Raw genomic sequence first — 17,975 nt, forward strand, 5'->3', positions numbered from 1 at the left:
TATTGGGTTATGTTTGAAAATTACGAAACAGTTTTGTCTAATAAGATCTAGCTACTTGCCAAAAACAAAATAAATAAACATGGCAAAGGTGGTTCTAAAAGTAGTATATATACCTCTTTGAAAGCATTCCTTAATTCCTGAAGTCCAATCATTCCTGCTGTTTCCGCAAGCAGTTTAGGTGCCATTAGTTCCACGAAGTCCTCAAAATCTACTCGACCTCCCACTGAAACGTAAAACCAAATTGTTCAAAGCAGATACAGATTCAACTTTTTTCCATGTAAGCCACATGCTACAGGTGCTGCTTTTGTTAGCCCTCCCCTTTCGTTGTGTAAACATTGAATTATGTTTATCCTATATTTTCTAGATATCCCACCAGTTATTTTCTTATACTTTCGTTTCTGGGTGTTTTTTTCCAGTAAGTAACAGTTCTCTCTGTGTGAATAAATAGTTCTGCAGATCTTTTGAATTTGCTGGTAGTGTCAAAGCATGTCAGGGATCTTTTAAGCAGGTGCTTCCTGTTCCTGACATCAAGAAATTTGCTCTTTTTATATTTACAGAGTGTCATAAAGATTATTGGATTGTGTGTGATTTTTGTACACTTTAGTTATGCCCAGCAGTAAGTATATTTTCTGAGTGCATAGTTACTAATGTTCCTAACAAGAGGGAGTTTTCTCTGTAGCGTGTCTTAAGTTTCTCTGTGTCAGCGGAATGCTGTTCTGCAAAAACAGATATCAGTGATACCTATCTCTGATTCGGGCTGTTTTCTGTTTATCCATGTTTTCAGTAAAACTGAATGTACTAACGTCACTGTTTCAGTCATTACTAATGTTTTAAAAAGGTGACAGGAAGTATTTGGAGCTGCTGTCTTTCAAACATTTAAAACAATCTTTGTATTTCATTAACATTTACTAATTCCTCTAGTTTACCAATTCTGGACATCAGTACCTTAACTGGTAAAGTTCCTTACCTTCAAGAAAACAAACTGGATAAAATAAAAAGCAAAAGACTAACTAGAAGAAGTTATATGAACACACATTTTAACATAGCTAAACAAATGAGAAGACTTATGTATCTGATTACACAGGAATTAAAATACGGTACACCACTTTGTAATATCTGTAACTGTTTTTGTGCTATGTAAATAGTGACAAACAGACAAATGCATGAAGTACTTAGCTTTGCCTTGCACCTTCTTCATTAAATCATGTCATATTCCCTTGGGATTAGTGACTCTTTTGTGCCACACCTTTTTCCTTAAGCACACTGCAGAAGTGTTCATGCTGTTTTTTTGCTGATATCATTAGTTAACTCTTTCAAAAAACATCTAGAATGAGTGAATGTGAGGTATCTTTTATTACGTGATACATCTCTTGAACATGTTCCTTCTGAGAGGTCCGTGACTGACTTTCTTGGGAATACTAAATAACAATATCAAGATGTGTTCATCACTGGACAAATACATTGTCAGTGCTGGGACCCATTGACTCAATCAATGTCGGCGATGGTTCCATGGGCTGACTCATGCAGTGCAATTACTGACACCAGGGCTAGTGCCAGCTAAGGACTGCATCTGATGAAGTCTGTGAATACAGAGTGGTAAGAATGAGGCAGGGATGTAAGGCTGAGCTGCTTTTAATGTCCAGACATCTGTGGGTGAGATATTTAGAAAGTGAGTCCAATGGCCCAAGATACTGTTATTTCTCTTTAATAGATCTAAGGTCCAAACTGTAAAGGATAACTGCACACATATTGGCGGCCATCCTAGATAGGGAGGATAAACCCACAGACATCGGGTCAGCAGGACAGAAAGACAGAGCAATCCATATTGAGGGTGGGGCTAGTTAGGAAGACTATACCAACTCTGGAATGGCTGAACAGGAAGAATATCCCTAACTACCTTTGGACTTGGAGGATGGCCCTACACGCATTGGGAGGTTTGCATGGAAGATGATCCCTCCTAGTTTGGGCAGCTAAACAAAAAGGATGGACCTACTTGCTTTGGTATTCAAGACGAAAAAATGACACAACTTTGAGGGTGCTGAAAGTGAAGATCAGTGTTGATAGACAGTGATGACTGCTGCCACTTGATGGGGTTTCAAACTGAGAAGAGAAAGTAAGTACTGTGGGGACACTGAATATGTCAGAATGTCAGACGGACTGACTTACAGTTCATGTTGATCTGCTGGGACAGCTGAATGAGTTCCATCTCAGTTGGCATGTAGCCCATTGTGCGCATCAAGTTTCCTAGATCTTTGCAGGTTATGAAGCCATCTTTGTCTTTGTCAAACTCTGTGAAGGCTTCTTTTAGCTCTAAAATGATAGGAACACAAGGAACAGTGATAAAAAGGCATGAAAAACAAAACAAAAACACAAAGCCTTGGTTGCTTTATACTTAGACCCCCTAGCACCCCAAGACAGTGAAAGTATTCATTCTTAAATTTAAATAGACTACATGAACAGAGCCAGCATGGGTCACTCTTGTTAACACCAAGCAAACTAGATCAATCATTAACGGGTTTCAAATAATAAACAATCAGATATGTCTTAGAATACAGCACTGCCTCATTAAGTTCTTAGATAAACAGGAGCCATTTCTAAATTTAATCTAAATTTCTCTCCAACACAGAAAAAAAATATTCCAGGCACAATAATGAGTACTTTCCATATATTTACTTTTGTAACAATACATCTTTGTTAGCCGAATAAAAAACAGTAGACAAAGCTGTGTATTTTTTGCGTGTGATCCCACAAGCTGTGATCTGCTTAACTGACTAATGCAAGAATTGCACACTACGGAAGTGAAGGTTGTGAGAGAAAAGCTATACCAAGAAGTAATTTTCACATGAATCATTACCTAAGGTCGCGTGTTCCTTCAGGGAAACTAGAGAACTGTATTACCATCTGTGGGCAGCCATAAGGTACAAAACTCACTGTTGCTGATTTACTGGCCTATAGACAATTGACTAATCTCATTTACTGGCATCTCCCTTTCCTTGAGTTGGTTTAAGCTGAAGATTTTTTGGAGACTTAATTATCTTTACGTTGTCCAGTCAGTGAAGTGTTTACTGCCTTGCAACGTCCTTCTGTTGCCCTTTGAACATATTTCCTCTGCTGCTACCCTGGCAATGCTTGGTGTTAACCAACAATAACGAGTTTACTCGAACATAAGAAAATGTTAATGTACATTACTTGTATTAGTTTCATAGTTTCATAGTATAGTACTAGGCTATCTGCCTTGGGGCATTTGTAAGCCTAGCCATAGTGATGTGGCTTTTGCCACCCCATGAAATGGTACAAAAATGTAAAGAATAAATCTAGAATACTGTGCCTCTGTCTAGTAGTGACACAATGAAGGTCTCCTTATATAATAGAATTAGTTTACTGTGCCCCTGTCTAGCAGTGACACAGATGTGACCCCTGGGGTAAACTTACGATCTCCCATCCACTCATCAAGATTTCTCTTGAAGAGAGTCAGTGAGGGGCTCTGCCTAATACAAACTGGGATCCTGTTCCAAAGCATGGGAAGCCTCTGGGTTATGAATCTATCCCTCCAGCATGTCCTATTCATACTTGTGCCGAGGTTTAAGTCTTTAGCTCTCGTGGTCCTGATGGATTTGGATTTTTTGAGGTGGAGCATGTCCATCAGATCCTGATTGGACATGGCCTTGTACGTCAGGCAGAGATCACCTCTGAGCAGGCGGTATGCTACTGAATAGAGCTGAAGTTTCTTTAGTCTGGCAGAATAAGACATATGTTGGAGACCCTTGATCCTTTTGGTGAGGTACTTTTGTGGTCTCTCCAGCTGTTGCAAGTGCCGGGTGAGGTACATACCAAATGGGGCATTGTACTCAATCATGGGTCTGATGAGGGAGGAATATAGGGGTACAATGACATTCTTGGATCTGGATGTGAATCCCTTAATAATGAGGTGTGCAAGGTAGAATGTTTTTCTAACCACTTTGGCAACGTGGGTGTCAAATGAGAGGTCGCTGTCTACTTGGGTCCCTAGGTCTCTGATTACTTTTTCCGTACTCAGTGGGTTGCTGTCTATGTGATAATTTGTGGGTACTTTGTTTTTTCCAAAAGGGATGACTATACATTTTTTGGCATTTAGTTTAAGGCCATGACTACGGCACCAGATGTCCGTTTCAGTGAGGCCTTTTTGTAGGATGTGTGTGTCTGCTGGTGTATCGACTATGGCGCCTAGTTTGCAGTCATCTGCGAACTTTGTCAGCCACAGCCCTCCCATGTTTGCTTTAGCATCTGAGAAATAAATGCCGAACAAGAGCGGTCCCAGGACAGATCCCTGTGGGACACCACTTGTGACTGGCTTTGAGTCTGACATTGCTCCAGCGATTTTAACTTTATGGGTTCTGTCCTTTAGCCAGTTTGCAACCCATCTAGTGACATAAGGGTTTACTTTTAAGCTGTTTAGCTTATCTATGATGCCTGAGTGGGGTATTGTGTCGAAGGCCTTAGCCAAGTCCAGGTATGCTGTATGGACTGCTTTGCCCTCATCAATGGCTCTAGTGACTGTTTCGAAAAAGTCAACCAGGTTTAAAAGGCAGGATCTGCCCTTTACAAAGCCGAACTGGGTGGGGTAAAGTGTCTGTAGGTCCCCTATGTCTCTGTTTATGAGTTACATAATGATTCTTTCCATAGCTTTGCAGACCATGCTAGTTAAGCTTATGGGGCGGTAGTTTCCAGGGTCTGTAGAGGCACCCTCCCTTGTGGAGTTGGACCACTGTTGCTGTACGCCAGTGTTCAGGTACATATCCCGAAGTAAGGCTAAGGTTAAATAGCATTTTATGTCTGGGTTTAGCTCCTCTTGGAGTTCACGTAACACGCACCCCGGGATACCGTCAGGTCCCATTGATGCTGTGTTTTTTGCTTTGTTTAGGGCGGTTCACACTTGGACATCTGAGATGACAGGGAGATTACATTCAGCTGGGATAAGTATTTCTTCTTTTGGGGGTGAAGGAGGCGAGAAATTTGCACTGAACCTGTCAGCCAGAATATTAGCAATATCTGTGGGTTCAATATATTTTTTGTTGTTGTGAACCAACTCTGAGCATATCTGAGGGTTTCCGCCCAGGTTTCTAACATAGCTGAAGAAGGCTTTGTGGTTATCTTTAGTGTCCTTAGCGATTTTTCTCTCAAAGTTTGACTTGGATGTTTTTATGAGAGAACGTAGTTTTCTGCTAATGTTGATCAGAGATGTCTTCCCTTCATGGGATTTCGCTCTGACATGCAGTAGCTTCCTTCTTTTGTTATATAATTTGTTTATGGTTGACGTCCACCAGACAGGACGCTTACATTTGGTGGAGAGGGACTTGGATTTGTTTGGGATTGCATGATCCATGCATTCTTGGAGATGTCCATAGAAAGCATTTGTGAAGGATTCAGCATTGTGGGATGTGGTATCCACTGACCCAGTGGGCTTAAAGGATACCATCTCAGTCTTAAGAAGAGTGAAGTCTGCTTTTGAGAAGTTTTTCACTGTGGTCTTTTGTGCTGGGGGTGGATGTGGGATATGTATATCCAGGGTGATTAGTTTGTGGTCATATCTCACTAGTGAGGGGTATACTTCCGGTGTGGAGCATTTTGTCCCCATGTTTGTGATGATCAGGTCTAGTATATTATCTCCCCTAGTGGGAGAGGTGACTAGTTGTTCCAGTGCATTTGAATTTATGAATTCCAGGAACCTTTGGGCTAGGGTGTTAGGGCTAGAATAATGTACCCAATCTATGAACTGTACCCACTGAGAGTAAAGGTAGACTTTCTGATTTTCTTTCCTAGATAATACTTTCTTTGATAGGTGCAGATACTCTTGCTTTTGCGGAAGTGTGAGATGCCATTTTTGAAGCTGTCCATGCAAAGTTTTGGAAACGTTATAAAAGTATATGTGTCCCATGATTTTGAGTGTAATGTCAATGCACTAAAATTGCTTCTCCCTTAAGGCAGCATAATCTTTACTTGAGACTTCTGCATTTACTAGCTACTCAATATATCTCAAATGGACAGCTGTACAGACCCTCAGTGGGCATTCTGACCAGTTTATTTATATTATTTATTTATTTATATATTTGCATTTGTTACTGCAGGCAGTCCAACTGAGGAAGGTACAGTTTTTTAACAGGGGCCCTTAAGTAAAGAAAAACATATAGAAATGTGTTTGTGTGTGTGTGTGTGTGTGCGCGTGTGCGTGTGTGTGTGTGTGCGCGCGCGCGCGCGTATGTGTGTGTGTGTGTGTGTGTGTGTGTGTGTGTGTGTATGTATGTATGTACAAATTTATATATATATATATATATATATATATATATGTATATATATATATATGGATTCACTTCAGAAGCTCGAATTACCAAAATCTCGAACTGCAAATAACCGAAACCAAAAGATCGAGTTTCGGAAACTCGAACTTCTGAAGTGAAACTAACAAATAAAAAAAAAAAACACAAACCTCGCTTTTGTAGGGGGGCTTCGCCCCCCTGCACCCCCCCCCATGTGGGGGTCTGTGCCCCCCACACCCCCCCTACTTAAATATACCAACTCCAAGATCGCGCTACAGTGGGGAGATGGGAAATCTCCCGTCTTGCGCTGTATGCGGAAGCGCAAAACGGGAGATTTCTCATTTCCTGTCAACACCGCAAAACAAATAAAACATTATGTACACACAGAGCGTACAACAATACTTGCCTCTGTGTGCACGTAACATATTAAGGTAATTAAACTCTTATTTTTGAACACTACATATATTCGATTTACTGAAATCTCGATCATATGGTCTCGACCATATGAAATTCGAGATTTCAGTCATTCGATTATGTGAAGTGTTTCCATATATATATATATATATATATATATATATATATATATATATATATATATATATATATATATATTCACCTTATAATCTCAAAATACTGAAATCGCAAATTTCAGTATCTTGAGACTAAAAGATCGCAGACTGAGAATATCGTCAACTCATTAGCACAAAATTTGAAATCCCTAACATCATAAATCATTTGCTAAAGTGCTGAACATTTGCCATAATCTTGACAGCAATACAAACAGTTTACAACAGTATAATGGCTGAAGAAGTTCCCATTGCACCAGGAGCTATCGGAGCTGTGTACAAACCGAGCAATTCTCAACAAGGAAGTCCAGTATTGCTGCTAGAAGGATACGCCCTGAGCCGTGAAAAAGTAGTAAAAGAAAAGACATATTGGTGCTGTAAATGGAAACGTGCAGAAAAGCACAAAGGTAAGGCTGTAACACAGAGTATGCCTGATGGAGAAAAGTTGATAAAATCTGCAAAGCATAATCATGGTGGTGATCCCAGTGAGGCAGAGCGATATAAAGTGTGTGCTGCATTACAGATAAAAGCAAAAGTTTCTCATGACACACCATGCTTAATTGTAGATGACGTACTAGCTTGTACTTTTGTAAATATAACCCCAAGTTTACCCACACGTAAAGCTCTGTTACATCAGGTAGGCAGAGTATGTAGAAAAGATATTAAAAGTGGTGTTAACAACGTACTAAACCTGCAAGAGTTGAATATGTCTGATTTCCCAACTAAGTCAGGTGTGGTTATAAGTAAAACAATGGCTGATAGTTGTACTGACACTACTGTAGTGGTGTTCACTACAGTTCAGAATCTACTTGACCTCTGTACTGCTACAATTTGGTTAATGGATGGAACTTTTTTTTATAAAGGGATAATATGCTGACAATTATATAGTATCCACAGCCTTGTGAAGTATGGAGGATTCATTAAATGTGTACTGTTATTGTTCTGTCTTATGAGTAAAAAGACCTGGTTCAAGACAGCAGAAAGCACCCCTACACTACCAGGCTATAACTCATTCCACACCTTTCGGCCCCAGAACTTGGACCGAAGCTCCAAAGGCGGTGGTGTTTCCATATTCATAAAGGATGCACACACCTCCAGACTGGTAGCCCAACATAACACACTTGAGATACTTCAGGTGCAGTTAACATTGGGTAAGACAGCGATTCAGGTCGTAGTCTGTTATAGATCCCCAACCACATCCCAAGACTAACACTCCACGTTCCTAAGCACCCTGGAGAATATTAGGGTCCAACCTAACACTTTCATACTGGGCGACTTCAACTACCCTTCAATTAACTGGGAAAACTACTCATTTACCAATACACTTGCCCAACATTTCCTGGAATTCATTAATTCCAATGCTCTGGACCAGCTCGTTCTTACCCTCACTTACCCCCACTAGAGGTAGCAACATCCTTGACCTGGTCATTACTAACACGGGTGACTGTTGCTCTACACCAATAGTCAACTCCTCCCTGGTTAGATCAGACCACAAACTGGAAATCCACATCGCTCCCCATCCCCTCCCCCCAAAGGTAACCACCATGAAAAACTTCTCCAAAGCTAACTTTGGGCTCCTAAAAACAGAGGTGGCTAACTTCACAACACCCATGCAAATTGAGATCAGTTGCACGACCTCTGAATCATACACCAATGCACTGTACGAACGCGTACACAAATGCATGGATCTCACCATACCCAATAGAACCAAGATGCTCTCCTCCAAAAATAGGAAGCCAATCTAGTGGTCCCCTGCCATAAACCAACTCTACAACAAAAGGAGGAAACTGATGCGGAATAAGGTGAAGTCCCAAGACTGGAAACACTCCCTTATTGGCCTCAACATAAAGTTGAGATCCCTCATCAAATCGTCTAAAGCTAGCTATGAAAACAGAATTGCAGCAGATAGTAAAGACAACCACAAGGCCTTCTATAGTTATATAAATAATCTCCATGGCAATACCCAGATTTGCTGTGAGCTACTGCACAATGGTACCTCCTATACCGAGCCAACAGATAATTGCCAATATACTGGGCAACAGATTCAGTGCAAACTTTACTCCCCCAAGGGACCAGTCACAATACCAGTAGATTGTCAGGCACCTGGTATTACTGCTGCACAGGTTAAAACAGCACTGTTGAAGGCCAAGAATACAGCTTCTATGGGACCTGACAATATCCCTGGCTGTGTTCTACATGAACTACAGAGTGAACTGGCACCTCACCTGTGTGCACTGTTCAATCACAGCTTGACCTCAGGCTTTGTCCCTACCAAATGGCGCACTGCTACAGTCATCCCTCTCCACAAAGTAGGAGTGACTACAGACCCTGGGAACTATCGCCCCATTAGCCTGACGAGTCTGATATGCAAAGCTATGGAACGCATCATCATGGAGCTAATAAACAAGGATATAGGGAATCTGCAAACTCTGGAACCTACACAGCTTGGTTTTGTGAAGGGTAGGTCATGCCTACTCAACTTGGTCAACTTCTTTGACTAAGTCACCAGAGCTGTGGAGGAAGGCAAGGTGGTTCATACAGCATACCTTGATCTGGCCAAGACCTTTGATACCATTTCCCAGTCAATAATCATAGAAAAACTCACTCAGCTAGGCATCAACCCCTATATTACTAGGTGGGTTGCAAACTGGCTCACAGGTAGAACCCACAGTGTGAAAGTAGCTGACTCCAAGTCAGACTGCCGAACAGTCACGAGTGGAGTCCCACAGAGTTTGGTCCTGGGTCCTCTCCTGTTAGGTATCTACTTCTCTGAAGTCCAGGCCAACACGAAGGGACTCTGGCTGACAAAGTTCGCAGACAATTGCAAGTTGGGAGCTATTATTAACTCCACGAGTGATGTTGACATCCTACAGAAAGGCCTCACTGAGACCAACGACTGGTGTCAGAAGCATGGCCTTAAGCTCAATGCCAGAACATGTCGTCATCCCCTTATTTCCTTGCCTGACTTGAATGGTTATCTGTTCTATAATGTTCACACGTTTGGAAACACTGCCATTCTTCTTCAACTCCACCTATCCCCTCTCCTTCCTGGGTTACTAGAGCCCTGAGCATTTCCTTGAAATCTTGTGCTTTCACTCTAGTCAACTTCCAGGTCTTCAGCTTAGTTTCTGTTTGAGTCTTCTCTGCCCACTGCTTGTAGCTGATTGTGGCCACCAGTGGTTTATGCTGTGGGCCAACTGTTTCACTGGGGATGACTTTTCAATCTCTGATTCTACTCCAGTGCCCTTTCCTTACAAGGAGGAAGCTTACACAAGGTGCATGCTGGCTACTCTTGTATATCATATTGTAACAATATCGCTTGGTGAACCATGTGCAGGTCACCATTAAGCCATTTTCCTGACAGATGTCTAGCATGGCCTCTCCTTCTTTAATCCTTACCCACCTATGTGGATGAAGGCAGTCCTCATATCTTGTTCTAGCTCTCCGGATAGAAGCATTCAGGTGCCCTGTTATCAACAACAATTCATGTTGTTATGCTTTATCTAGTAGGTCCTGTAACTGCTCTCTGAATGCATTATTTTTCTTTCATTTACTACCCTGCTGTAGGGCATAGGCTGAGATTATGAATCCTGCCCTGTCTTTACGCTGGAGTCTGATAGCCATGAGTCTTTCACTAATAATAATGACATCCTTCAGTGTTTACAGAAGGCATGTGCAAAATGGGAAAGGGTTGAGGATGGATGGATAGAGTAGCAATATATGCTCCTCTGAAAAGTGTTCACTGGTTCCATTTCTTCTTCTGCCATGCAAGTAAGTGCACACTAAGGACAGCCACCAAAGATGGCCTGTAATTGGTTTTAGTCATCAGTAGTTGGCTCTGCTCTCCATGATTTTTAAATAAAAATACATTTTTAAAAGGTCAGGGCCTTCCTAAGGAACACATGTTATTATAGTGGGCAGACCATGTGCCTCACTTACCTGCAGTACCTATCCAAGGTGATAATGACGGCAGTGGAGATTTATGTCACATAAGTGCTGCTACCCACTTTAAATCCACCTGCCTATAAAGTGAAAGCCACTAGACATAAAAAAATGAACAAACTGGGATTAAACACAGTGAAAAACAAAATGGGTATGATTGCAAAAGTGATGGTCAGAGCTAAACACCAATGTCTTTTGCTGGAGGCATACTCTTCTGCACCCTACACACCCCCTTACCCATATATACTCATTCCGTTGTCACACAACTGTGAGGAATTAAATACAATGCAAACTGTTTTATTTGCTACTACCTCTGTTTATATAAACATAACACAGCTCTGTGCTTTGAAACAGAAGTGGTTCATTAAACAACATTTTAGTCACTTTTCTTCATTGCCAAAATATCCATTATCTTTTGCGTTAGATTCACATCCTATTTTCAGAAGTGATGGAAAGAGAGAGAGAGAAACTTTATAAGAGATGTTTATACAAAGAAGACTGAACACCACTGGGATAACTTGTCATAACGCTGATAACATAACATTGCTGAAACACTGGGTCTGCAGATGAAAGAATGGATGCTGCCTGTGTCTGTTCCACCATGCAAGGCTGGACCTGACTTGCATCTGTTGACAGAGTTATTGCTATAGGAGTTATACACATTACCCTTTACTGAACTTTCCTAAGCTTTTTGTATATGATAGGTAAGCCATACAAATCACAGCTGTAACTTTTGCCTACCAGGAACCTCTACAGCCTCTGGGAAGGTTACTCCCTTATTGGTCTTGCTTGCAGAAGTCTCCATCTCATCGTCTTCTTTAACAATGTTCTGACCTGTTTTATATAACCATAATCATGGTTGCCCTCAGTAACAAAAGTTGCTATAAAGAGTTCTTCATTTTTGTGCCAGTGAAAGGGCTATTGATAGAAGACCATGTTCTATGTCCTATCAGATGTGTGTCACCTGATGTCTGCAGTGTCCATAGAACCCTGTTATGCACTACTCACACAGCATATCAAACACATCTGTACCTTACATACAGCATTACTACTGCATATTGTGTACATCACCATACTGGTGTAGTTACACCCCTTTGCCATATCCAGCTCTTTGTTTGGTGCTGCATACCTGTATACTCAATGATTTGTACTTGTGCACCTGGTGAGGTACTCTCTGTCATGTGACAGTTTCACTTGAAGGCAGCTGCATACTAAAGCTGTGGTGCATCTCTGGTATCTGACATCGCTGACCACTGGCACTTGTTTAAGCTGTCAGAAGACTAACACTCTGACTTGCTTGCCAGAGGGCTGCAGCAGAATTTGTAGATTTGCCATCATGCCCTTTTACAAAGATTCATTTGTTTTTCTTCTCTATTCTTCATTTTAAGATCCCACTTTACTTGTCCACCACCCCCTCACTGAACTAGTGCTTTCTCATACCCAAACTGAAGTTGGCCCTTCAACATGTATATCATGACATTTCTTACTGTCATTCTTTTACTTCATTTCTTTTTCTTTGCAGTTCTCATTAATGATTTTTCTGCATTCACCTCAGATCCTCATTTTCCTTCATTGTTGAGAGACGAGCCACAGACATTTTAACTTCTCCTCTTCCAACTTCACTCCCATTTATCATCCTCATAATCTTTCTCTGTATCCACTCAAGCATATTTCATTATTTCTACTTATAATCCTCCAAAACTGGACATGTGAACTTTCTTCCAGTTAAAGCCTCACTACGGACCTGGAGAATAAGGGAACTACCTCTTTATTCCAGGGATACATGCCCCAAGAAATGCTTCCCATAATTCTGTTGACCTTGGCTGCTGAGTTTTTGCTATGTTCCACGCAGATATTTGTGGCAGTTATAAATTACCATTAAGCATTTTTTACCTTCTGTTATTTTAAGTTGCACTACTTACAGCTTATATAACTTCCTAGGGCTACTTTTCCCAGGTACAGTACCATCAGTACTCAGTCTCATCACTGGACCTAAGATAAAATGGGATCCACAGTGGAACTCAGACCTCAGTTCCCTGCAAGCATACCTCCTGATGTAAACTCACCAAATGCATACACGCTGCACATTTGAGTGAAATCACCAAAACTTTTTTTTTTCCCAGACGGCTTGTTATACCCCCACCCCCTTTTTTACTTACATTTACCAACTCCACAGTCACACAGATCTCAGGGAAAACAGGAAATGTCCTTTAAGGGTAAAACATGAGTTAAAAAAACAGCATGATGATCTGATTTGACCAGTGGGGGTATGACAGTGGATGAGGAGTAAACGGGCTGTATTTTGTAAGGAAAAAATCAAGTATGTGGTGTCCCTAGTGGGGGCGGATACTATTTGACTAAGGAGGCTTGCAATAATAAAGTCAAGGAAGCATTGTGCATACTTGTTTGGAAAGATGTAGGTGTGCCACGTTATGGAAGGGTAGTTAAAATCTCCTAGAAGGATGGTGTTTGTGTCAGTGGAGAGGGACTCCATTAAGATAAGCTTCATGATTTGTAGATGCCATGAATGGAGTTCTGTAGTTGATCAAGTACTGGTCTGAACATTGTTTAATGATATTAAAATGTGAAAGATTCTGAGGTCATTGTCCTGGTCACTTAGTCTAGCAGTAATGATGTTTCAGATAAAGACAGACATGCCATGACCAGCATTCCTGCTTTGTGTACTTGGAGGTCTAAATGAATAGTAGAAAGAGAAGCCATGTAAGGAGGGAGTGCCGTCAGTGTTCTCCAGCCAGGTTTCGTGTTTCAACACAGATATCCATAACCAACAAAGTTAAGAAGGCTCTGAGTGGGGATGGGGGCATTTTCATATTTAAACCCCTACCACTGGGCAGCACTGCACTGGCATTTGCCTGATTTTGAATTTCTCTTTTCTGAGTTGCTAACTTAATTAGACTGGAATTGTTTAAAAAGGTACTGTTGGGGGAGTAGAAAAAGTCTTAGCCACTATGCAAAAGCCCTGATGAGATAGGTGAAGATGATCCTTAGTGAAATAGGCAGGACTGTCTTCTGTATCCCTCCAACCTGACACATTTTGGGTCCCCTTAGAATGGTACCAGTAACTAAGCAAATTATTAAAAGCAATAGTGTTACTTATATCGTGGCATTGTTCTTGGTGATCGTGGGATACTGCTCAAGGCTAGTGTTGTTCCTATATTAGAGATATACTCAGAGGGTTCCATCATGTTGCTCTTCGTACAGTCTAAGGGGGTGCATTGCAAGTCATTTACTTCCACATAAACAACGACTAAGTCATATTTATACATGGGGTGAAGAAACTTGAAAAGCCTTTGTGATATGGCAGATTCTAGCATCTGAGAGGAAGCTGCCTGTTACCCTGTCTTTTCTCAGCCTTTTAAATAGTGCATAAGTGTGCCAAACTTTAGTCACCTATAAAAAGTACACTGCCATGATGAGTGGACTGCTCTTGCATTCTGACGTGCTTGGTAAGACCACACTGGTGACTCTTGTCTGTAGTGATAATGGTGGGTAGAAGAAGCTATCTGTGGTGTGGAGTGGGTGTTAGTGTGTTTCTGAGGTTTGGCTGTGGTGAATATGTTTACAGTACCATGTCTAGGAGGCCTTGGTAGTTTTGGAAGTGATTTTTTGAACACCTCAGCATAGGAATATTGTATGTTAGTGTGTAGGTATGTTGTTAGTATGAATATTGACACCCAGTATGCGTGAAAGAATCCAGCTGTAATAAGTGTTTACACCTGTCACATGTAGACACATTCTGTGGTAATAACAAACATGTGTTAGAAGTATGTGGTAGTTTGTACACTGCCTCAGTGTGCCTCTCGTTAGAAGACTGGCAACACATGGGGAAAAGACAAGAGTGTGGACCAGTGATTGATCTAGAGAGCAGGAGGCGTACATTATGCAGTGATGTGGCATTTGATGACCCTTGCTCTGTGAGCAATTTATATGATATGTAATGGGGCAGTGATGTGATGCAGACAGTGCAACACAGTACAGTACAGTATAACACAATACAGTAGCTGCATAATATATAAGGGAATAATGAAATCAGTTACGGGACAATGCAGAACAGAGCAACTGTGTACCCTGTAGCATAACATGATACTGTACAATACAGTACTACTCAGTATAGTTCAATGTATTAGAGCACAATGCAGTACAGTATTATAAGGATCATCTGAACAGCAGGAACGAATGCTTCAGTTCAATAAACCAGCAGCACTCAAGGCAACTACATTATAAGGATCATCTGAACAGCAGGAAGGAATGCTTCAGTACAATAAACCAGCAGCACTCAAGGTAACTACATTATAAGGGTTCCTGAACAGCAGGGACGAATGCTTCAGTACAATAAACCAGCAGCACTCAAGGCAACTACATTATAAGGATCATCTGAACAGCAGGAAGGAATGCTTCAGTACAATAAACCAGCAGCACTCAAGGCAACTACATTATAAAATTGCACAGGACACTAAGGATAATCACAAGGCTTTTTTTAGTTATGTTAGGAACCTGGGTGGGAATTCCCAGATATGCTCAGAATTAGTCCAAAAAGACAAAAAATACACCGAACCTACAGACATTGCCAACATCCTAGCTGACAGGTTCAGCGCAAACCCCCCCCCCCCACCAAAAGGGCAAATATCTATCCCAGCAGAGTGCTGCCCCCCTGACATCTCAGATGCATAGGTAAGAGCTGCCCTCTCCAAAACAAAAAACACAACATCAGTGGGACCAGACGGTGTCCCGGGCTGCATTCTACATGAACTCCAAGAAGAGCTAAACCCAAACATAAAACTACTGTTCAGTCTCAGCCTTACTATAGGATATGTACCCAAAGAGTGGCGTACAGCAACAGTGGTCCCTCTCCACAAAGGTGGTGCCTCAACGGATCCTGGAAACTATCGCCCCATAAGCCTGACTAGCTTGGTCTGCAAAGCTATGGAAAGGATCATCATGGACCTCATAAATAAAGATATTGGGGACCTACAGACACTGGATCCTACCCAGTTCGGCTTTGTTAAGGGCAGATCCTGCCTCTTAAACCTGGTTGATTTCTTTGAAACAGTCACCAAGGCCATTGACGAGGGGAAGGTGGTCCACACAGCCTACCTGGACCTCGCAAAAGCCTTCGATACAATACCCCACTCGGGCATTATAGATAAGCTCACCAGCTTAAATATAAACCCCTATGTCACTAGATGGGTAGCAAACTGGCTCAAGGACAGAACCCACATGGTTAAAATTGCTGGAGCCATGTCAGACTCCAAACCAGTTACAAGTGGCGTCCCACAAGGCTCAGTCCTGGGACCTCTCCTGTTCGGTATATATTTCTCAGAGGTACAGGCCAACACGGAAGGACTGTGGCTGACCAAGTTCGCAGATGACTGCAAACTGGGCACCATAATTGACTCTCCAGCCGACACAAGCATCCTCCAAAAGGGCCTCATAGAAACAGACAACTGGTGCCAGAGCCATGGCCTCAAGGTAAACTCCAAAAAGTGTATAGTCATCCCCTTTGGCAAAAACAAAGTGCCCACAAATTACCACATAGGTGGTAATCCATTAAGTACAGAAGAAGTAATTAGGGACCTGGGGACCCAAGGTGATAGCAGTCTCTCATTTGACAACCACGTGGCCAAAGTGGTTAGAAAAACATTTTATATAGCCCACCTAATCATGAAGGGATTCACTTCTAGATCAGGGGAGGTCATCGTGCCTCTTTACTCATCTCTCATCAGGCCCATAATTGAGTACAATGCCCCTTTTGGGATGTACCTTACCAGACACCTGCAACAATTGGAAAGACCCCAAAAGTACCTCACCAAGAGGATCAAAGGGCTGAAACAGATGCCATATGCTGCCCGGTTAAAGAAACTCCAGCTCTACTCAGTGGCATACCGCCTGCTCAGAGGCGATCTGTGCCTGACGTATAAAGCCATGTCCAACCTGGAATTAATGGACATGCTGCACCTCAGAAAATCCAAATCCTATTGAGCTACATGCTCGAGAGACTTGAACCTCAGCACTGAAATAAATAGGACATGCTGGAGGAACAGATTCATAACCAGAGGCTCCCTTCACTCTGGAATAAAATCCCAGTCCAGGTTAGGCAGAGTCCCTCATTGACTCTCTTCAAGAGGAATCTTGATGAGTGGATGGGAGATCGTAGGTTTACCCCAGGTATCACTTCTGTGTCACTGTTAGACAGAGGCACAGTATACTAACCTCAAAAAAGGGCATAGCAAAATTAATTTAAAATGGGTGGCGAAAGCCAAGCACACTTTGGCTAGGCTTATAAATGCCCTAGGGCAGATAGCCTAGTATGAACCTATGAACCTATAAGGATCATCTGAACAGCAGGAAGGAATGCTTCAGTAAGGATCATCTGAACAGCAGGAAGGAATGCTTCAGTTAAATAAACCAGCAGCACTCAAGGTAACTACATTATAAGGGTTCCTGAACAGCAGGCAGGAATATTACAAAGCAGTGATCAATGCAGTGATGTTTATTAGTGCATGGCAGGGCAGCAGGGGTGAATGTCTCAGCATAATACTCCAGAAAATTAGATGCAGCTGTCTCTTCACATGGTAGTTAGTACAACAGGCAGAATGTGCTGCATTCTGGTTACTTTATAATAAAAATCTGCTGCAAACTACAGAAAACAAGCCAATGTACAACAGAAATGTTTCTCCCACTAATACATCATCATCAGAAGGCGGGGCTGGATGACATGGAATCAGGAAGTAATTGGACAGTTGCTCAGCATACATTAAAAAAACACCACTTTATTAAACTTAATAAACAAATACAGGTCCAGTGAAGTAATTAAAGTAAAAACAACACATTTTAAAATAAGAAAGCCCACATCACAAGATGAGGGCATAATTATAGCAAAAAGAAATGGTAATAAAAACACACTTCACACTTGATCTTTAAGAATCCTAGCCTTACATTTCCATGGTAGTTTTTAGACCTTAGATTTTGTATACAATTAACTCAGAAATAGGTTGAACAAGTATATGTTTCCCTTATCCATGAGGGACAGGAGTGTTAAAATGGGGAAGGTGAATGTGTGATTACCCATCCGTTTGCCTAATTTACATTTCAATAGAATAAGAGAAGTTCTGTGCTTTATATGGGGCTGAAGACAGTTCCATGGAAGAGATAT

The 17,975-nt window shown here is 41.6% G+C and overlaps 1 protein-coding gene across 1 annotated transcript in view; it reads right to left on the reverse strand.

Annotated features, from left to right (window-relative positions):
- CABP5 (calcium binding protein 5) overlaps positions 1-17,975 on the reverse strand; it is a 133,045-nt gene that overhangs the window by 63,125 nt on the left and 51,945 nt on the right. Inside the window, exons 3-4 of the mRNA XM_044086576.1 lie at positions 2,167-2,310; positions 114-223 (exon numbers count right to left, since the gene is read on the reverse strand). Coding sequence (XP_043942511.1) covers positions 114-223; positions 2,167-2,310 — 254 coding nt within the window. The remainder of the gene's footprint in view (positions 1-113; positions 224-2,166; positions 2,311-17,975) is intronic.

The sequence above is a fragment of the Protopterus annectens genome, chromosome 10.part0 (genome assembly GCF_019279795.1).
Source record: "Protopterus annectens isolate FY-2018-M chromosome 10.part0, PAN1.0, whole genome shotgun sequence".
Taxonomy (NCBI): Eukaryota; Metazoa; Chordata; order Ceratodontiformes; family Protopteridae; genus Protopterus; species Protopterus annectens.